At 39.0% G+C, this 23,166-nt stretch overlaps 1 protein-coding gene across 3 annotated transcripts in view; it reads right to left on the bottom strand.

The window, feature by feature from the left end:
- Positions 1-23,166, bottom strand: part of pde9aa (phosphodiesterase 9aa) — a 144,116-nt gene that overhangs the window by 97,911 nt on the left and 23,039 nt on the right. For all 3 annotated transcript variants that reach the window (XM_061926276.1, XM_061926274.2, XM_061926275.1), the window contains exon 2: positions 2,178-2,248. In XM_061926276.1, coding sequence (XP_061782260.1) covers positions 2,178-2,248 — 71 coding nt within the window. The remainder of the gene's footprint in view (positions 1-2,177; positions 2,249-23,166) is intronic.

The following is a 23,166-nucleotide window of genomic DNA, read 5'->3' as shown; positions in this document are numbered from 1 at the left end:
GCCAACACAGAGGTGCTAATGCACGCTTTTATTTACTGTCATTTCGACTATTGTAATGTTCTGGTCTCTGGCCTTCCCAAGAATAATATCAGAAGTCTACAATTATTACACAACTAAACTGCACGCGAGCTGACGAGGACCAGAGGCGGAAGCACATTACACCAGTTTTAAAGTCGCTGCATTGGCTTCCCGTCCGCTTCAGCGTCGATTTTAAGGTTCTATTATTAGTTTTTAAATGTACTTAATGGCCTTGCGCCTTCCTATCTAGCTGACCTACTTCATTTTATCAACCCTCGCGGATCCTGAGGTCCTCTGGCACTGGCCTTTTAGCTTTACCGAATACCAGAACAAAGACCCACGGTGAGGCGGCATTAAGCCACTATGGCCCCCACCTGTGGAACAGCTTGCTAGAGAACCGTAGGACTTTTTTTAAAAGGCTAAAGACACACCTTTTTAATCAGGCTTTTCCCTAATCATCTGTTTTTATTATTTTATTGAGTTATTTATATTAAAATGTTTACATTTGTTTTGTTGTATGTTTTGTGCTGTGTGTGTGTGTATATATATATATATATATATATATATATATATATATATATATAAATGTGCATGTGTGTGAATGCGTGTGTTTTCTTCTCTTCTTTTATTATTATTTTTGTTTGTTTTGTTTTGATTTGTACAGCACTTTGTGCTTGCCTGTGCACGGAAAGTGCTATATAAATAAAGTTTGATTTGATTTGAGTATCCGATGCAACTGCAGTCTGAACAATCGGATCGCGTTCATCCGACCTATAAGTCATCAAAAAGCGATAAGTGTCATAATTCTTCACCAAAACAGACGGTTGCAAAATAAATAATTGACAAATAAGCAAAAACAGGCACAAATAATGTTTTAGGAACTCAGTCAATGTTTAATTACTACTGGCTTCGACTGCTCACCCACACCTCTTAATATCAGAAGTTGAAGCAAATGTTTCACAAGCTTTCGAGAGCCAAAATACATGCCCACTTCCTTCTTAATCTTCTACGTGCAATAATTCGGTTCAGAAAATGTTGACTTTGATTGCATAAAATCCTCCAAAGTACCACAAATGCGCAAGGACTGAGACCTACTAGAATTGGAGCCATGTTTACTTCCGTAAAGACTGCACCACGTGTGACGTCATGTCTGCGTGCCGATCAGATTGCGTTCACATCAGACATTGCATCTTTTTCAATGAGATTACATAAAATGATTAGATTTGACCAAAAAATCCAACAGACATCCAGCCTAAAACTGTGTGTACAATTGATAACAAGTACACAAGTGGCGCAGACCACCCTATTTATTCAAGGATGAATCACATTGTGCATGTTGAATAATTCTATTTGCATCATCTCCTCCGCGTATTGTTGGCGTTCTAATAATCAGCATATATTCTACATAATATTGATGACAAAGGATTGCAATCTTTATTTTTCTCAATTAAGAGACGCAATACTCTGTGGACAAGTTTAGTAGATTAGCTTTGAGTGTGCTCTCAAGTTTGCACATGTTTTAACACAGGAGTTTTTACCTTTTTGACCTCGGGGCCAAACTTTTCCAAGTGCATCTTTGTTTTTTTCTTTGAAATTGCCATGTAAAATCCATAATGCTAATCAGTAGCATGTATATGGCGTATCCAATATGAATTATCGAGCTAGCACATTTGAAAAGTGGAGTCGAACTTTTGAGCGTAATTTGGTCGGTACCTATAAAAGTATGTTGTTTTATTCTCTGGCAGACAAGGTACACAAGAGCTGTGTTAAGAAGCGGACTTACACAAACAGTCCCATTATAATGTGTTTTTTAACGAGGGCAAAGAGGTAGTGCCTAATCTATTTGTGGTGGTCCAAATAAATTAATGTATGGGAAACATTGAGGGACATTACAGATAAACACAGAATCAGTAACAGTATGGATGGTATTTTTGGAGTTAAAAGGCATTTTCTATATTTCGGGTAGTGCCATCACCCTTTACACAGTTTTTCTCTTAACCCAATATATCAGCACTTAAGCAAAGGTTTGATGTGTTATTATTAGATGTTACTGTTATTATACATTTTTGAACCAGGAGCCTGACACAAACAGCATTGCTTGAAGGATACAGATACAAATTAATGAGCTAAAAGACACATGCATGTAAAGTATGTTTTACCTCGGTACACCCAGGGCTGTACAAAACAAGTCCTTGATGTCACATGGGCTGCAGAATCTACTGAATACCACCTACACAGAGAATACACAAAACATTTAATTACTGTACATGACAAAGGACTACTATTGAACACATAAACAATAGAAAATACACACATTACTCAGTTTAAAACATTAAACAATATATAAGTTATGTACTGCATTAGGGTTGTCAAGTGAATTGATACTTCGATTCCAGGTCGATACCAACATGAAAAAAATGACACCGATACCAGCTTTTATTAGTATCGTTCATACCAAAGACTGTACAACATATTTTCCTCGGTGAGCTATTTCGATTGTTGAAAAAAAGTATCTAGTGTTTTCATATGTTATTCATTTATTTGTATTACGGATTTGGTGCTTTATTTTCTCCTTTGTTCATAAACAAATGATAATGCTTTGTAACTTGCATCGTAAGCTTCACAACCCACCTGAAAGACGTAGCAGAAAAGAGCATTGAAAACGAACGAGAAAAAGAAGTGACAGAATGTGTATCTTGCATCATGCATTTATTCGTAAAACAAATAAGCGGTCACAAAAAATATTCACCACGCGAGTGGGAGCCGAGATCCGACGACACAAACCCAGAGAGTGAGTTTTACCACAGCGTGCAGAAAACCTTCACAAAGTTGCTACCAAACAATTATCATTTCTGTAAGTGCTAAAAATACATTTTTGAGATAATCTTTCACCGTTTTGCAGCAACGTAAACCAGTAATGTTCAAATTGTGGCTTGGGGGCCATTTTTGAACACAGCTCTTTTGTTATGGACCGTGGCACATTGTTGCAAAGAAGAGAAGCAAAAAAAACAAAACTGGAAAAACTAAACAAAAAAGTGTAACGTAATGAAAAAAAGCTGAAATATAGATACTAATGGGGAACTTTTTTTCCCCAAGATGGCGCCGCTGTAATGGCTGCTGTTGGCAGGAGCTCTGTGCTCTTGTGTCATCCTTTTGTGTTTCCCTCTTGTTTTCACCTGTGTTTTTTTTTCCTGTGTGACAGTGGCACTTTTGTGACTTCTGCGGTGCTTTTTTTGTGAACTTCTGGATCTGCCTCCCGGGAGCCTTTTGGCCATGGAGACCAGCTGCTGTGTCTCTGCCACACCAGAGTCCGTTTGGAGTTGTGGAGGAAGAGACAGGTCTGCGGAGCTGGTGCTGAGCGCTGGGACGGACGGCCTTCACAGTGTCTTGGCTGAATGAGCAGGTATCGGACACTTCGGTCTCCTTAGACGTATCCTCACTATGGCTAAAAACTGTATCACGATATTTATTTTCATATTGAATGATATCAATATTTATTGATCCATCCATCCATTTTCTACCGCTTATTCCCTTTGGGGTCGCTGGAGCCTATCTCAGCTACAATCGGGCGGAAGGCGGGGTACACCCTGGACAAGTCGATACCTCATCGCAGATAGACAGACAACATTCACACTCACATTCACACACTAGGGCCAATTTTAGTGTTGCCAATCAACCTATCCCCAGGTGCATGTCTTATTTGAATGAATTATTTAAGCCTGCCAATGAATACAGTATTACAATTTCCAACTTACCAAGGGTGCTTTTTATCGGTCGAGAAGGTGTATGGTAGCCAGGTGGTAAAATATCTTCAGTAAATTTGAAAGGTAATTGCAGTTTCGAGACAGCAGATGGCAGTAGTGTATAAACTATTAAACACTTCACAGAGTGGTTTGGGAAGCTGCTCATTAAACCCACACATTGGAAGTGTCAGGATGTTGCCGCACCGTCTGCATTAAAACCAACAAAACTAAAGACAAGTTTCTGTTATTGAGTTGATATATCAAGATATCACACTTTCTCTTCCCATTCCATGCAGAGAATTCACAGCGAGACAGAAAGACACTAGTGAAGTGACAAACTAGAAAATACAAACTTTGTAGTTGAAATCGTTACCTGATTGGCTGTTAATGTGTCACTCCCATTGCTCAGTGACACTTCCTGTTTCCTGTTTAGCTGGGTTCCCAGAGTCCGAGTGACTTCATGCAATGGATCTTGCTTCATAATTTCTTGTTTCTTCTACCAAAAAATATACATATGTATCGAATATTTTATCAAACGCATTTTATATTGGTATAGATTATGTGTCTATCGCGATAGATAGATAGATTGATAGTACTTTATTGATTCCTTCAGGAGAGTTCCCTCAGGAAAATTAATATACAGAATATTGATATTGTTTTATCGGCCCAGCACTAACCTCACTGCATGTTGCACAACGCTGTTATGTGCATGCCAAAATTATGTGAAAATAACACATTATAATAAGTTTTTTATGTTTCCTCATTGCCTGTAGCAGAGGGGAGGAGCCCCTCTCCCTCTGGGTGAGAGGTAGATTAAATGTCTTAACAAGGACATCCACCTCACTGTGACATCACAACTGCAAAACCCCGGAAAAAGAGGCATTCAAAACTGTATGGACGCCACGTTTAAATGCATGAACTTTATCATTTGATACTTTGACAATGATTTAACACGAGGACCCAAATTTGTAACATGTATAAATCAAAAAAGACTATTTTCATCAAAAGTCTCCTTTAAATATATGTTTTAGCCTTTTTATAAGCCCGTTTCATCACAAATCACATAATGACGTCACACTACTATCATATTTAGAGGATATTAAAAAAAATATTGTTTGTTTTATGTACCGTACTTGAATGCTCCACGCCACTGCTATTTTGGTTTATGACTATATTTATATGGACAGTATTGTTTGTTTTGATATATTCATTCTTTTTTGAATGGATAGTTACCTGGTAGCTGATTCTTGATCATTTTGTTCAAAAAGATGTTGAACTACAATGATCTCAAATACTTGACTGTTAGAAACACATTTCAATAAAGTAGTGCATTTGAAAGTACATTGATTAAATGTCTTTATTTTTATTGTTGTATAGAATAAGTATTGAAAATCGCAGGTATTTGTATCGACTACTGAAATTCAGGTATCATGACAACCCTAGACTGCACTTCAACTTAATGAAGTGGTATTGAAGATGAGTGTGTGTTTTGAAAATAAGGTATCAGTGTTCTACGTCAACAGGCAGATCAGTACAGTCAGCAAAATATATGTTAATTTCAATTCAATTGGTGGGCCAAAGATGTGAATTCTGGGAATTTGGGGGATCTCACCAATGTATTTGAATGTTTTCAACATTTTAATGTTGGAATGGTTTGAATTGTTTCAACTGGTTGACAAATGTGGTAGTAAAAAGTGTCCCCAGGAGAAAAATATATACGGTATAAACCGTCAATTCTTTCTATTTGCAGGGGTTACGGTTCCGATGCGACCAGCGAATAGCAGTTCCTTCAGGATTTTGCGGCCTATTTTGTAATTGTTGCAGCCTAAAACGCCTGTATTTGTGGCAGCATTTTCAGAAAGTTGTGCAAACGGTTTTAAGTTTTGAGGCTTTTTCTCCCAATAACATTGAATCAACTTGTGATTTTATGATTTTTTTAATCAATGTTTTAAGTGTTCCTTATAACCTTAACCTAAAAAAGTAAAGGATTTTAACAAGAATTGTCGAACAATTAAAAGTAGACACTAAATAGACACTAAATGGCAGTATAAGCACATACTTAGATCTCATTGTCAAATGACTGTACTTTTTTGGTAATTATAACCAGAGCCTGAGCCTTCATGGGGCCCTAAGCAAAATTTGATTTTGGGGCCCTCTATTTATGGCAATAATATTGATTGTTGATCATTCACAAAAATAGATTCCTGCCGCGTGACTGCGCATGCTTGCTAAAGCTGCACTGCTGGGACTTTGTCTGTCTTCAACTGATTACTACTACTAGGACAAACACTTATAATCAGTTATTTTAACGATGTATACGAAATGATTTCAGCCTTTATTGTGTCCAAAAAAATTATCGAATTGGCCATTTCGATAGTATTAATGGGATTGCAAAGGACTATTGTTGATTCGATGTGCACATAATAAACATTAATAAAGTGTTTGACTGCAATCATTAATTTAATGTATTTTTGGTTGCCAAGATGTAATTCAAATTAATATTTTGATACTGACACATCTCATCTCTGCATAAATTACTAGACTAGCCTTAAGAGATGCCCAGATAAGATGTGTCTATCAAAATATTACTTTGAATCACTTTAATGAATACATCGAAACACTTTATCAATATTACTTAGGTGCTTGAACAAAGAACAGTAATATTGTATGTAGCTTTTAAACAAGAATACAGTTGTGGTCAAAAGTTTACATACACTTGTGAAGGACATAATGTTATGGCTGTCTTGAGTTTCCAATTCATTTCTACAACTGTTATTTTTTTTGTGATAGAGTGATTGGAGCACATACTTGTTTGTCACAAAAAACATTTATGAAGTTTGGTTCTTTTATGAATTTATTGAAAATGTGACCAAATCTGCTGGGTCAAAAGTAGTGAAGTGAAGTGAAGTGAATTATATTTATATAGCGCTTTGCTCTATTGACTCAAAGCGCTTTTACATAGTGAAACCCAATATCTAAGTTACATTTAAACCAGGGTTGGCGGCACTGGGAGCAGGTGGGTAAAGTGTCTTGCCCAAGAACACAACTGCAGTGACTAGGATGGCGGAAGCGGGGATCGAACCTGGAACCCTCAAGTTGCTGGCACGGCCACTCTACCAGCCGAGCTATACTGCTAGTATACATACAGCAACATACATTATCAATTTTTATGTAGAAAAGTTACAATCAAATCAAATTAGCTTCATGGCATGGCCTCTTAACTTCATGTGAGTGATTATAATTGACGACACCTATTGACTTCTCTGAGCCCATTTAAATAGGGCTCATGTGATGCAGTCATTAGACTCGGTTACAAACGCGACAATGGGAAAGTCAAAGGAACTCAGTACAGATCTGAAAAAACAAATCATTGACTTGAACAAGTCAGGAAAGTCCCTTGGAGGCATTTCAAAGCAGTTTAAGGTCCCAAGAGCAACTGTGCAGACAATTGTTCGTAAGTATAAAGTTCATGGCACAGTTTTGTCACTGCCACAATTAGGAAGAAAACACAAGCGATCACCTGCTCCTGAGAGAAAATTGGTCAGAAAACCACCAAAAAGCAGGTCTGCAATGAATTAGAAGCTGCTGGAACACAGGTGTCAGTGTTCACAGTCAAGTGTGTTTTGCATTGCCATGGACTGAGAGGCTACCATGCAAGAAGGAAGCCCTTGCTCCAGAAGCGACACCTTAAAGCTTGTCTAATGATTGCTGCTGATCACATAGACAAAGATAAGACCTTCTTGAGGAAAGTTCTGTGGTCAGATGAAACAAAAATGGAGCTGTTTGGCCACAATACCCAGCATTATGTTTGGAGGAGAAAAGCTGAGGCCTTTAATCCCAGGAACACCAATTCCTACCATCAAGCATGGTGGTGGTAGTATTATGCTCTGAGCCTGTTTTGCTGCCAATGGAACTGGTGCTTTGCAGAGAGTAAATGGGACCATGAAAAAGGAGGATTACCTCCAAATTCTTCAGGACAACCTAAAATCATCAGCCCAGAGGTTGGGTCTTGGGCGCAGTTGGGTGTTCTAACAGGACAATGACCCCAAACCCCAAAAGTGGTAAAGGAATGGCTAAATCAGGCTAGAATTAAGGTTTTAGAATGGCCTTCCCAAAGTCTTGACTTAAACCCCATTGAGAACATGTGGACAATGCTGAAGAAACAAGTCCATGTCAGAAAACCAACACATTTAGCTGAACTGCAGCAACTTTGTCATGAGGAGTAGTCAACAATTCAACCAGAAGCTTGCCAAAAGCGTGTGGATGGCTACCAAAAGCGCCTTATTGCAGTGAAACTTGCCAAGGGACATGTAACCAAATATTAACATAGCCGTATACTTTTGACACAGCAGATTTGGTCACATTTTCAGTAGACCCATAATAAATTCATAAAAGAACCAAACTTTTTTGTTTTTTTGTGACAAACAAGTACGTGCTCCAATCACTCTAGCACAAAAAAATAAGAGTTGTAGAAATGATTGGAAACTCAAGACAGCCATGACATAATGTTCTTTACAAATGTATGTAATCATTTGACCACGACTGTAGGTTTTAGCACATCAACATCAAATCAACAACAGTCCTTTACAATATCATTAAAAGAAAAATTATTTATATAGGACTTTTTTTAGGCATCAAACCATAGAAACAGAACAAAAGTACAAAACATATAAAAATAAATTAACCAGCATATTAAGAGCAAGCAGAAAAGAATACACCACCAAACTATTAATCCAAAAGAAAAATGATATAAAGGGAATTTGGAAGGTACTAAATACAATTATTGGGCATGGTTCAAACAGTCCTTGTTATCCGGAGTTTTTTGTTGAGAACGACCAAATCATAAGTGACAAGAAGATGATTGCGGACAGCTTCAATATGTTTTTTGTTCAAGTTGGGCCTGAGCTGGCAAAAAAAATCCCAATTAATGATGAACAGCCCATGGAACTTATTGGAAAAATTCCTTACTCGATGTTCTTTACTCCGACTGTCGAAAAGGAAGTCTTAGAGATTATTCAGAAAAGCAAAAACAAAACATCACGTGACATTTATGACCTCGACATGAGGACGGTCCGGAATGTAGCGGAAGAAATCATCAAACCATTCACATACATCTGCAATTTATCTTTTCAACTTGGACAATTTCCTTCACAAATGAAACTCTCAAAAGTCATCCCCATCTTCAAATCTGGAGACAAACACTACTTCACAAATTACCGGCCCGTCTCCCTTCTGCCACAGTTGTCAAAAATATTGGAAAAATTATTTGATAATAGACGCAAGATGGCGGCGCCCTGATGGCAGCGGCTTGCAGACGCTCTTGGAAGTGTAGAGCACCCGTCAATTCTGTCTATTTCATGGCTGGCTCACAGCGTGGACACTTCGTGATCAGATACGACCGACAGACGATTCTGGATGTGGATAGATCGGGCCGTTATAGGCTGAAAGATGCGGGTACTTTCGACCTCCTCGCTAGCATGGGGATTCTTCGCCGGCTACATCCAGCGGCCTCGAAAGCAGCGGAGTTAAGTACCAGCGAGGACCGTCAACGGAAGACACGTAAGCGGTGTGAGCGGAAGCAGAAGCGGGGATGCCGAGCGGGGCTAACAACAAAGCGAAAGGCTAATCCTCAAAGAAGCGCTAGTCCGGGTGAGAAGTTAGTTAAAATAGAACTAGCCAGCGCCAGGCTGGATAATACCTGCACACATAGCAACTATTTTAGAACAATACACAACTCAAAAAATGTTTTTTCTGTGTCAGAAGTAGACATGCACTCTACTGAGGTGGCAAGTTATGATGCGTTCGGTTTATCACAACATCAAGCAAACAATCGGAAAATTCCCGTCATATCAATTCCTAGATACGGTCGAAATTATTTAAAGTGCACTACACATAATAAACACAACATTATTAATATTGCTACTACGGATAATTTCAACAAAAACTCCTCAAAACAGCCCACTACCTATAATATGGGCTTCTTAAACATAAGATCATTATCTTCCAAAACGTTATTAGTTAATGAGGTCATTAGAGACAATAATCTTGACGTTATTGGTCTTGCCGAGACCTGGCTCAAACCAGACGATTTCTTTGCGCTGGGTGAGGCGTCTCCTCCTGGCTATGCGGGAGCGCATATTGCCCGTCCCATTAAAAGGGGTGGGGGAGTTGCAATCATACACAATAAAAACTTTAATCTTACCCCGAACCTAAATAATAAATATAACTCGTTTGAGATGCTTACTATGAGGTTTGTCACACCGCTGCCTCTCCACCTGGCTGTTATCTACTGCCCCCCAGGACCCAATTCGGACTTCATCAGTGAATTTTCAGAGTTCGTTGCTGATTTAGTGACGCACGCCGACAATATAATCATAATGGGGGACTTTAATATCCATATGAATACCCCATCGGACCCTCAGTGCATGGCGCTCCAGACTATAATTGATAGCTGTGGTCTTACACAAATAATAAATGAACCTACGCATCGCAACGGAAATACGATAGATCTAGTGCTGGTCAGGGGTGTCACCACCTCCAAAGTTACGATACTCCCGTATACTAAAGTAATGTCCGATCATTACCTTATAAAATTTGAAGTTCTGACTCATTGTCAACAAACTAATAATAATAACTACTATAGCAGCCGCAACATTAATGCTGCCACAACGATGACTCTTGCTGGCCTACTGCCTTCGGTAATGGCACCATTCCCAAATTATGTCGGCTCTATTGATAACCTCACTAACAACTTTAACGACGCCCTGCGCGACACCATTGATAGTATAGCACCGCTAAAGCTTAAAAGAGCCCCTAAAAGGCGCACCCCATGGTTTACAGAAGAAACTAGAGCCCATAAATTATCATGTAGAAAGCTGGAACGCAAATGGCGCGCTACTAAACTTGAGGTTTTCCATCAAGCATGGAGTGATAGTTTAATAACTTATAAACACATGCTTACCCTAGCTAAAGCTAAATATTACTCAAATCTCATCCGCCTCAACAAAAATGATCCGAAATTTTTGTTTAGTACAGTAGCATCGCTAACCCAACAAGGGACTCCTCCCAGTAGCTCCACCCACTCAGCAGATGATTTTATGAATTTCTTTAATAAGAAAATTGAACTCATTAGAAAGGAGATTAAAGACAATGCATCGCAGCTACAACTGGGTTCTATTAACACAGATACGACTGTATCTACGAAGGATACAGCCCTCCAAAATAGTTTCTCTCTCTTTGATGAAATAACACTAGAGGAATTGTTAAGATGTGTCAATGGGACAAAACAAACAACATGTCTACTTGACCCATTTCCTGGGAAACTTATCAAGGAGCTTTTTGTATTATTAGGTCCATCAGTGCTAAATATTATAAACTTATCACTTTCCTCTGGCACTGTTCCCCTAGCATTCAAAAAAGCGGTTATTCATCCTTTGCTCAAAAGACCTAACCTCGATCCTGACCTCATGGTAAACTACCGGCCGGTGTCCCACCTTCCGTTTATCTCGAAAATCCTCGAAAAAATTGTCGCACAGCAGCTAAATGAACACTTAATGTCTAACAATCTCTGTGAACCTTTTCAATCCGGTTTCAGGGCAAATCACTCTACGGAGACAGCCCTCGCAAAAATGACTAATGATCTACTGCTAACGATGGATTCTGATGCGTCATCTATGTTGCTGCTTCTTGATCTTAGCGCTGCTTTCGATACCGTCGATCATAACATTTTATTAGAGCGTATCAAAACACGTATTGGTATGTCAGACTTAGCCTTGTCGTGGTTTAACTCTTATCTTACTGACAGGATGCAGTGCGTCTCCCATAACAATGTGACCTCGGACTATGTTAAGGTAACGTGCGGAGTCCCCCAAGGTTCGGTTCTTGGCCCTGCACTCTTTAGTATTTACATGTTGCCGCTAGGCGACATCATACGCAAATGCGGTGTTAGCTTTCATTGCTATGCTGATGACACCCAACTCTACATGCCCCTAAAGCTGACCAACACGCCGGATTGTAGTCAGCTGGAGGCGTGTCTTAATGAAATTAAACAATGGATGTCCGCTAACTTCTTGCAACTCAACACTAAGAAAACGGAAATGCTGATTATCGGTCCTGCTAAACACCGACATTTATTTGATAATACCACCTTAACATTTGACAACCAAACAATTACACAAAGCGACTCAGTAAAGAATCTGGGTATTATCTTCGACCCAACTCCCTCCTTTGAGTCACACATTAAGAGTGTTACTAAAACGGCCTTCTTTCATCTCCGTAATATCGCTAAAATTCGTTCCATTTTGTCCACTAGCGACGCTGAGATCATTATTCATGCGTTCGTTACGTCTCGTCTCGATTACTGTAACGTATTATTTTCGGGTCTCCCTATGTCTAGCATTAAAAGATTACAGTTGGTACAAAATGCGGCTGCTAGACTTTTGACAAGAACAAGAAAGTTTGATCATATTACGCCTATACTGGCTCACCTGCACTGGCTTCCTGTGCACTTAAGATGCGACTTTAAGGTTTTACTACTTACGTATAAAATACTACACGGTCTAGCTCCAGCCTATCTTGCCGATTGTATTGTACCATATGTCCCGGCAAGAAATCTGCGTTCAAAGAACTCCGGCTTATTAGTGATTCCCAGAGCCCAAAAAAAGTCTGCGGGCTGTAGAGCGTTTTCTATTCGGGCTCCAGTACTATGGAATGCCCTCCCGGTAACAGTTAGAGATGCTACCTCAGTAGAAACATTTAAGTCCCATCTCAAAACTCATTTGTATACTCTAGCCTTTGAATAGCCCCCCTTTTTTTAGACCAGTTGATCTGCCGTTTCTTTTCTTTTCTCCTCTGCTCCCCCCTATCCCTTGTGGAAGGGGAGACACACAGATCCGGTGGCCATGGATGGGGTGCTGGCTGTCCGGGGTCGGGACCCGGGGTGGACCGCTCGCCTGTATATCGGTTGGGAACATCTCTGCGCTGCTGACCCGTCTCCGCTCGGGATGGTTTCCTGCTGACCCCACTGTGGACTGGACTCTTACTGTTATGCTGGATCCACTATGGACTGGACTCTCACAATATTATGTTAGATCCACTCGACATCCATTGCATTCGGTCTCCCTAGAGGGGGGGGGTTACCCACATATGCGGTCCTCTCCAAGGTTTCTCATAGTCATTCACATCGACGTCCCACTGGGGTGAGTTTTTCCTTGCCCTTATGTGGGCTATACCGAGGATGTCGTTGTGGCTTGTGCAGCCCTTTGAGACACTTGTGATTTAGGGCTATATAAATAAACATTGATTGATTGATTGATTGACTTTGTGGCTTCATTGAAAAGCACACATTATTATCTGATTGTCAATATGGGTTCTGACAAAATAGGTCAACTTCATTAGCTTTAAGTGATCTAATAGAGAACATTACTAATGGTATCGAGAAAAACAAATTTGTTATAGGAATTTTTATTGACCTGCAAAAGGCTTTCGATACCATTGACCACCAGATTTTGGTAAATAAACTGGAAAACTATGGCATAAAGGGAGTGGCAGGGAAATGGCTGAAGCGCTACTTGAATGACAGACAGCAGATTGTTCAGATCGACCAACATCAATCTACACTCATGAACATAACCTGTGGAGTCCCCCAGGGGTCGATACTGGGACCCACACTATTTATAATGTATATCAATGAAATATGTAAAGTATCAACACTGCTGAAGTTCATCCTCTTTGCTGACGACACAACCATTACATGTGCAGGTGACGACGTGAAGCAACTTCTGGCCTCTGTAACTGAGGAGATGATCAAGTTAAAAACTTGGTTTAATACCAACAAATTGTCTCTCAATTTAAAGAAGACCAAAATCATGCTCTTTAGCAATCGCAAAAGTGAAATACCCATCAGGATTGTTATTGATGATACACCAATAGAATATGTTCAACAAAATTCATTCTTAGGAGTGGTAATAGATGAAAATATATCATGGAAGCCTCATATAAATTACCTGAGGACAAAAGTTGCTAAATGTGTTGGAATGATGAGGAGATCATGTCATTTATTGAACACCAATGCTCTGCTTTTATTGTATCATTCATTTATTATGTTGTATTTAAACTATTGTGTTGAAGTCTGGGGAAATTGTTATAAATCCCATCTACAGCCTTTAGTCACTCTGCAGAAAAAGGCCATTAGGATTGTGTCCAATGTTCACTACAGACATCATTCAAATCCACTATTCATGGAGTTAAAGCAACTTAAACTGCACGATGTGATCAATTTTAAATCTGCTCAAATTATGTTTAGGGCATCCCAAAACTCTCTACCATCCAATATACAAAACCTATTCCAGGATAGAGATGCTCACCATAGTTACAGTCTAAGAGAAAACAACAAATTATATTTTCCTGAATTTAGAACAACTTTAAAATCAATGTGCATTTCAGTGCGTGGAGTCAGTCTGTGGAACAACTTAGGGGACGAGTTAAAAACCTGTTCTAACATGATTACATTTAAAAGACTGTTTAAAAAAGAAGTACTGAAGAAGTACGAGGAGGAAAGAGAGTGATGCCCTAAGCACAGAGCGATGGGAGAGAGGTGTATGGTCAGAGAGTGTTTGGGCCTGTGTGTGTGTGTGTGTGTGTGTGTGTGTGTGTGTGTGTGTGTGTGTGTGTGTGTGTGTGTGTGTGTGTGTGTGTGTGTGTGTGTGTGTGTGTGTGTGTGTTTGTCTCGTCTTGTCTTGTCTCATAGTAACAGTGGTACTATTGTATTGTTAGTGTACAGGAGCTTTTCTTGTTTTTGTTTGTATAGTATTGTTCTTGTATTATATTGTTTATGTTAAATGTGGAATGAGTGAGAGGGGTTGGGATATTATAAGCATCTGCTTCATCCAACCCCTTTTCAAGCCTTGCATAAATGTCCCTGCAAAAATGTTTAAAAAAAAGTGTGTGTTGTTGTACTGTGCAGGTTTGAAATAAATAATTCAATCAATCAATCAATTAATACCATAAAAATGTCCAACTCCTAATTTTTTGGACACAATAAAGGGTTCAATAATTTTGAACAATTATTGTTGCAGTAACGACGAGTGTTTGTCAGATCTTACATGTAGTTGTGGAAAGACGGAGCCCCAGCAGTGAAGGTTTTGCGAGCGATGCACACTCACGAAGCAGCGGGAGTAATAGATTTAACTTACCGTATTTTTCGGACTATAAGTCGCAGTTTTTTTTCATAGTTTGGCCGGGCTCCAGTGCGACTTATATATGTTTTTTTCCTTCTTTATTATGCATTTTCGGCAGGTGCGACTTATACTCCGAAAAATACAGTAGTTTTTTTTTTTTTATTGCAACATTTACAAGTAAATTTACAGTACAGTATATATTCCGTACAATTGACCACTAAATGGTAACACCCGTTGTGATGTCATGATCGATGACTCGCCTGCTGATGGCATCAAAGGAGCAAAAATCAAATGCGTCCCTTTCACTTTGTCCCAGTTGTACACATAATACGATGTAGAAGAATGTTAAAGCCACACATTTTGGTTTCATTTTTGGCGGAGACTTCTGACTTTTCTCAGCTGAAGAGGAAAAGCATTTGATTGGCTGTCCTTAACCCCCACGCTTTTTCAAAGTACGCCATTAAAGAGCTGTGATTGGATATACTCTAAACTTGTCCCACCCATCGACAAGACAAAATTAAATATGATTTAATTTTTTTTCTGCTAACCTTCTCAGCTCGTTTTTATACTTAACGAAATTGTCAGTTAATTGTGTTCTCGTCTTAGTCAATGTGCCTTTGCATTTGATTATTATTACCATTTTTTCCTATTACGAAGTAAAAAAAAACAATTTTTTTTAATTAAATATAATACAGAGCTCCCAGCTCAGGGCGGGCACGGGCACGGCTGACTCTGTGGTCAAGCACAGCCATGACGCCAGGGCCATTGTGTAATTTGTAATTGAATAATCTAATAAAAAGGCTAAATAAACATTATCCATCTATTCAAAGATAAATATTTGTGTTTTTTGTTTATTATTAGTATCAACGTGTCAGGTTTTTCTTACTACATGATACCCTAGCTCTATTTTGACAATCATCGATTGGACACTCCTGCTTGACCTAATCATCCATTAGATTGTTTGTAGTGTAAAACATGTATAAAACATGACAAAATACAAAAATATTGTTATTTAGTGTATTGATTAAACTCATATGAAAGAGTCCTTCAATGACCAATTACATTTCCGCATTCCCTGGATTCATACGCATGCGCAAATGCAGAGGGGGGGGAATGAATTCCAATGGGGAGCATGTCTCACCAAAACACTGGCAATAAATGTTGGCACTCAATAGAAAAATGTCTCCAGACTCTATTTTGTAGCACGATGGTTAGCTGTTAGTCATGCTAGTGCAACTCCAAGGGACACATACTGTATTGGAAACGGGACATATCCATAAATAGTTTAAGCAGAAATATTTCATATAGGAATTAACTTTACACCGTAAAATACTCACAATACACTATGTCACATGAACTGTTTTTAAAAGGAGTGTAATAACTTCCTGACATGAAAAAAAACGTATAAATAATGTAAAAAAAAAACAAAAAAACGGTGTTTACTTTTTAATTACAAGATAAAACACAGCAGTTTGGCCAGTGAAAATTAAGTGGAAATAAGCTTTGTTGTTCTCCAACAACACCTTGTGGTTTAGAGCAACAATTTGGCCAACAAAAATAAACAGGAGTTATACCTCTTACATCTAATACACAATCTTTGTCTCTCACTGACAACTCAGTGTGCTAACACTTTACAGCCTGCGTTCAATTCAATGAGATGACAAAACATTTTAGCTAGTGTTTATGTTTTTGGAACACTGACAAAGTCAGCAATTAAATAAAGGATCAGTCACCATCCCAGAAGACAAATGGAAAGGCACCATAAACAAGTTGTGGCAAAGTTCCCTACACATCGTTTAATAGATCGCCTGCTGCTTGTTTTCTCTACTCCTTGACACTTTCAGATTCAAAGAAGGTAAGTGAAGGAGCGATCAGTGACACAACCCTGTCTTGCGCCTTCAAAATAAAAGCAAAATCAAATATTTTTCTCCTTTTGGATGTCTCCAATATTGTCCACATCTGTCGCCATCTAACAGCAATGCGGTTTCGAACACACCCGAGACTCCACGTGAAGCGAAAAAAATCAGGTAAAACGAAGCGATCGGCTGAAACAAGCCCGGGAAAAGTTTGTTATTGTTAATGAAACAAATAATGTTAATGCTTCAGTTCAACATGGTGATGGAGTTTTGTGCTTATACACAACGATTAAAATTTGTGATAAAATTTGAGTAATTGTGCAGCCTAACATCACACTTCAACATATCTGTCATGTAAAATGCTGCCTCTTTGCAAGGTCGACATTGCAAATGAGGATATTTTCTTAATTGCCTTACCCTGGATAAACAAAGGTTGAATAAATATATAAATACATGTAAACTCCATTACCTGGAATGCTTTGCGCCGTAGAAGGGCCCTGGAAATACAGGTAGGTACTGAGCTACACTGGAAGATGACAATTGTGCTGTTTGCGCAGGAAAAAGTGGAGTATGTTACATGTTGCTGTTCCTACTTCGTCTACACAAGAAACAAGTTTTGGTGATATAGGTAATGTGCACGTTTGAGCGTCGTTAAGAGACACATTTGATTGGCAAAAATGACACTGATTGGTCAACATATCCTGGGAAGTTGCGGGCATTGGACAAGTTGCGTGGCAACATATAATTTTCGGTAATGGCATGATTGCAACTCGCAAATTCCTGAAAGGAGCAGAATAGCAAATGAACACAAGTAATTGAGACCCACTTAAAAATGTCTGTTTTTGATGCTTTACATTTTATGCTTATCATATATTTACAAATGTTTTACCAACTTAGGGTGAATTAAACATATTTTCTGCACTGACTTTTGGCGGAAACAACTAAAAACAACATTATAGAATAAATAAAAAATTACAAATTTGCTGGGTCACCAATGCGGGGGTCCTCTTTACGTGCAGTATTTGTATTTATATATTTCTTGTCAATGTGCTGAAAAACATCTAATTTTAAAATACATGTACTCGTGCTGTGATTCTCAAACTGTGGTACGCAGCCTCCAACTAGTGGTATGCCAAAGAATCATTTGATTAAAATACAGTGTTTTATTTCCCTATATTCAAACACATTGTTACTGTTCTAATTGTGTGTGATGTTACAGTGGCCAAAATATTAAATATTCTTCTATACAAATAAAACCTCTGCCTTGTTTTTAATGAATACTTAGCCCAACTACACTACTGTATTTTAATGTTGGTCATTATGATGGTACTTGTAGAGCCAGGTTTTTTCAGATGTACTAATGTATTAAAGTAAATGACTTCCAAGTGTAGCATATGATAATATATCATATAAACATTTCAGATTAAATGTGCACATTTTGTGAATGATAATGCCTCAGAACGAATACCATGGCAATGACATTTGACACGGCTGCCAAAGCGTGCGCAGTGAGGACTTCAAAGGAAAGGATGTGGGGCTTAAAAAAGAATGGCCAAAAACTACTTGAGGAGTCTGGCATTGGCAGCCGGCTGCAGGTGGAAGTGACAAGTACTAGTGGTTATTAGACAGCGAGTATTGCTTGACAGTGCGTCCTGGAAGTGACATCACACCAGCTGCTAGTTCACAACATTGATCAGGGATTTTTGCCTGTAGCAGATAACTTTGGGCATGAGGGAACATACACGTCGGAGTGACCGCAGTCGGTCGGGTCATTCATCTTGAAAGCATCGGTATTGGCAACATTGGAAGCGACATTGTTTTTAACTGTGATAACGGAGTGAAAATGAGAAGTCTACTGGGATTTGAACAACACGCAACAAGATGTAGATTGCATTGCAGATTTTAAGTAGCGTTCAAAGCATCCACAAAAGTGCGCAGACAAAACAATCCATCACACAACAGTGCCACAAGGTAGCGATGTAACTGTACATGTATTCATAATCGTATTTCTTGTAACGGAACCATCGTTTGGTACAGAGGTATACCAATTTCCTACACAGTACACATTAAGTGGGGGACAGGAAATGTTTCAACATATATAGTGCTGCCTATCCAGGTCGTTAAATGCATTCCCAGCTCACTGAATCGATCACAACTGGACTGTTCAGATTGTCAGAAGATATTTCGCCTCTCATCCGCGCAGGAATCAACTGAAAAGCTACTTGATAATGCCTCAATCCATCCATCTGTTTTTCTACTGTGTCTCTGTCTCGATGTCGCGGCGGGCCTGGAACCTAACCAGCAGTGCAAGTGGCCACGTCATAAACCGTCATCCAGAAAAGATATTTGAAGCCAGCAAAGCTGAACATCAGTTTGTGAGGTCATTTTCAATATTAAAAGTTAAATTGTTAGTTAACCTTTTTGAGAAACAGCATTTTCCAAACGTAAATAAAAACATGTCCACTGCATCTCATAAAGTAAATGTTAAAAGACACAAAAGTTGAACATTATTCTTTTACACTTGTTGTACTGAAACTGTAATTTATGTTTTTAAATATTTTAAACAGTGAATGTTCCTGCACAATTATTTGCACTTAAAAATACATGTTTGTAGTAATAATGTTTGTGATTGATAATGATAAAAACATTTATCCTAAACATTCCTGCCACTTTATTTTACACATTATGGCATCTTTTTTTTGGACACCTACTCAGTGGCCTAGTGGTTAGAGTGTCCGCCCTGAGATCGGTAGGTTGTGAGTTCAAACCCCGACCGAGTCATACCAAAGACTATAAAAATGGGACCCATTACCTCCCTGCTTGGCACTCAGCATCAAGGGTTGCAATTGGGGGTTAAATCACCAAAAATGATTCCCGGGCGCGGCACCGCTGCTGCCCACTGCTCCCCTCACCTCCCAGGGGGTGATCAAGGGGATGGGTCAAATGCAGAGGACAAATTTCACCACACCTAATGTGTGTGTGACAATCATTGGTACTTTAACTTAACTTTATATACCACAATAATATCATACCGTGGCCTTGATGTGATAATGTTGTACCATGAGATTTTGATACCGTTACATACCTATATTATACTGAAGCAGAACGAGTCCATAAACACAACCAAGGATGTTAAAATAATATCCTAATGGCGGACATTTATCTATGAAGACATGGTGAAGGTAAAAATGGTGTGTCTGACGGAGAAGCAGATCAAAAAAAAGATTTCTTAGAAGTCCGCTTAAATGCTGTACATTATAATAACAATACTTCATAAAACTACTGTAGTTGTTTGTAGAACATCCTATTGTATTGTATTGTAATATCTATCTATAGCACTATAGCATCAGCAGCATTGCTAAGTGCTAAACATACAAACTATACATAATAAACCACAATAAAACAAACACTGTACAATTGCCACTCTCGCGTATTTCCAGCATGACTAAACAGTTAATATGGTCAGAGTGCAGAAGTGTTACTACAGTGACGTAGAATCTACGGAAATTGCAGAAGATATTTGGCGCGTAGTATTCAAAATGGCCGACTGAATTTGTGGCATTTTGTGATGTTTAGACGGTATTTTTACATGCTTTGCGGATTGTATATACAATTGGATATGTGGTTTAATGGATACAATGAAACACAATTCAGCATAAAAAGTAAACTTGTTTTTCCACTCTGCTGGTACTTTAAGGTACGAGCTGTGTTACAAAACCTATGTAACTCATATCCTGAGGTACCGCTGTGTTTATTGTCTGCTCATTGTTTTCTGTTCATAAAACCCATACTCTCAATTCTTTATGGTGCTCAGGCCTGGTTTGCTGGCCAATCAAGCACAGTAACACCATGGTCATTGAACTGGAATCAGCATCTCCATAAAGTTTGCCAGCAGAAAGAAACATGGAGTGCTGTGTTGACTGTGGACTTGAGAAAACACAGTAGATAAACACTAGCAGTTGACATAGCCGCCCAAATCATCACAGACTGTGGAAACGTCAAACCAGACTTGAAGCAACATGGATTCTGTGAATCTCTACTCTTTACCCACACTCTGGGACCTTGATTTCCAAATGACATGCAAAATGTAGTTTCATCTGAAAAAGAGGACTTTGGACCACTGAACAACAGTGCAGTTGTTTTCCTTTACATTTCAGGTAAGACGCTTTTGACATTGTCTATGCTGCAGAAGTGGCTTGACACAAGGAATTTGTAGTCCTTTGTCTGTTTGTACTGATTCCAATCTTAGTCCACACCTTATGAAGTTCTTCCAAATTCTTGATTGGATTTTGATAACAATCTTCTCGAGGCTGCGTTTATTCCTTTTGCTGGTGAACTTTTTCCTTTACCACTTCTTTACTTCCAATCAACAATCTATGGATATGCTGGATACAGCACTCCAGCAGCTTCTTTAGCAATCACCTTTTGTGGCTTACTCTCCTTGTGGAGGCTGTCAATGACTGTCTAATGGACGTCTGTCAAGTCAGCAGTTATCCCCGCAATTGTGAAGCCTACTGACACAGACAGAGAGACCATGTGACAGGAAACCTTTGCAGGTGTTTGGAGTTAAGCAGCTGATTGGGGCATGACTCTTTTCTACATTGACATTTTTTACAATATTAAAATTTTCTGAGAAACTGAATGTTGGGTTTCTAGTATCGCCAAATAGCGAACGTGAAACCGCTTCTATCAAGACATGATCTTGAGAAATTAATCCACGCGTTTATCTCGACTCGTCTTGATTACTGTAATGCCCTGTATGTAGGCATTAGCCAGGCCTCCCTCGCCCGCCTGCAGCTCGTGCAGAACTCTGCTGCTCGTCTGCTAACACAGACCCGCAGACGTGAGCACATCACCCCTATTTTAGCGTCCCTTCACTGGCTCCCTGTGCGTTACCAAATCAATTTTAAACTCCTTTTATTTGTTTTTAAATGTCTAAACAACCTTGCGCCAACCTATCTCTCCGACCTCCTTCAGCCTTACTGCCCCACCCGATCCTTAAGATCAGTCGATCAGCTGCTGTTGACGGTCCCTGACACAAGGCTGAAGCTTAGAGGTGACAGAGCTTTCGCCGTTGCTGCTCCCAAGCTCTGGAACGACCTACCCCTGAGTGTTAGACAAGCCTCCTCTCTTCCTGTTTTTAAATCTCTCTTAAAAACATACTTTTATTCCATGGCTTTTAACACTGAGTGATATCCATCCTGCAATGGCGCCCCATAATACACCTGCTGTGAACCTGTTTTTATGTTTTTATGTTTTTATTTATTCTATTTTAATTGTTTATTTTTTATCGTGTTCTGTTAGTGTTGTGTTGTGTTTGCTCGGTACTCGTTTTATCTTTTAACCTGTTCATTGTACAGCACTTTGGCTACCCCTGTGGTAAATTTTCAATGTGCTTTATAAATAAAGTTGATTTGATTTGATTTGATTTGATTAGTATCTGTAAGCCATAACCATCAAACTTGACAGAAATAAAGGTTTGACATATTTCAATATGTAATACATTTCTTTGATTTTCTAAAATTAACACAAAAAATATTGAACTTTTACTTGTTATCCTAATTTGTTGGCATGTATGTAGACGTGCAAAGAAAGCGGATAAACCGAAAGCAGCGTGCTGCCATTGTTCAGTCTAGATCAGTGATTCTCAAACTGTGGTACGCGTACTACTATTCAGAGCCGTGAATAGGAAGAGTATGGCCAACTTGGTTTCAAAGTTGGTAGCAAACACGGCGCCCTGTTGTCAGGGGCTTTTGACCAATCGATTATAAAATCCTCTGACCATACTCTCTCTGATTGGTCAAAAGCCCCTCACGTGACTTCAGGGCACCATGTTTGCTAATAACTTTAAAACGGAGTTGGCCATACTCTCTCAATATACGACTGCGCCTCTAGTGGTACGAGGGCTCCATCTAGTGGTATGCCAAAGAATCATTTAATTAAAATATTTAAACACAGTGTTACTGTTCAAACTGTGTGTAATGTTACAGTGGCCAAAAATATTAAATATACTTGTTAAATAAAACCTATGCCTTGTTTTAATAAATATTTAGGCCGACTATGCAACTGTAATTTAATGTTGGTTATTACAGTGGCACTTGGAGAGACAAGTTTTTTCTGAGGTGGTCTAGATCAGTGGTTCTTAACCTTGTTGGAGGTAACGAACCCCACCAGTTTCATATGCGCATTCACCGAACCCTTCTTTAGTGAAAAATTAAAAAAAAAATTTTTTCAAATTCAAGACAAAGTTATATGTTTTTTTACTGGTGCACAAAATTAACCGTGCATGAGCATCACCTTGTTCAAAGAACAAAACCAACACAGTGCATGAACTCACAACAAATTACACACCTGCAAATCAGATGGAAATTA

The sequence above is a fragment of the Nerophis lumbriciformis genome, linkage group LG31, assembly GCF_033978685.3.
Source record: "Nerophis lumbriciformis linkage group LG31, RoL_Nlum_v2.1, whole genome shotgun sequence".
Lineage (NCBI taxonomy): Eukaryota > Metazoa > Chordata > Actinopteri > Syngnathiformes > Syngnathidae > Nerophis > Nerophis lumbriciformis.
Note: the sequence above shows the minus strand (reverse complement) of the source record. Positions and strands in the feature narration are given on the sequence as shown.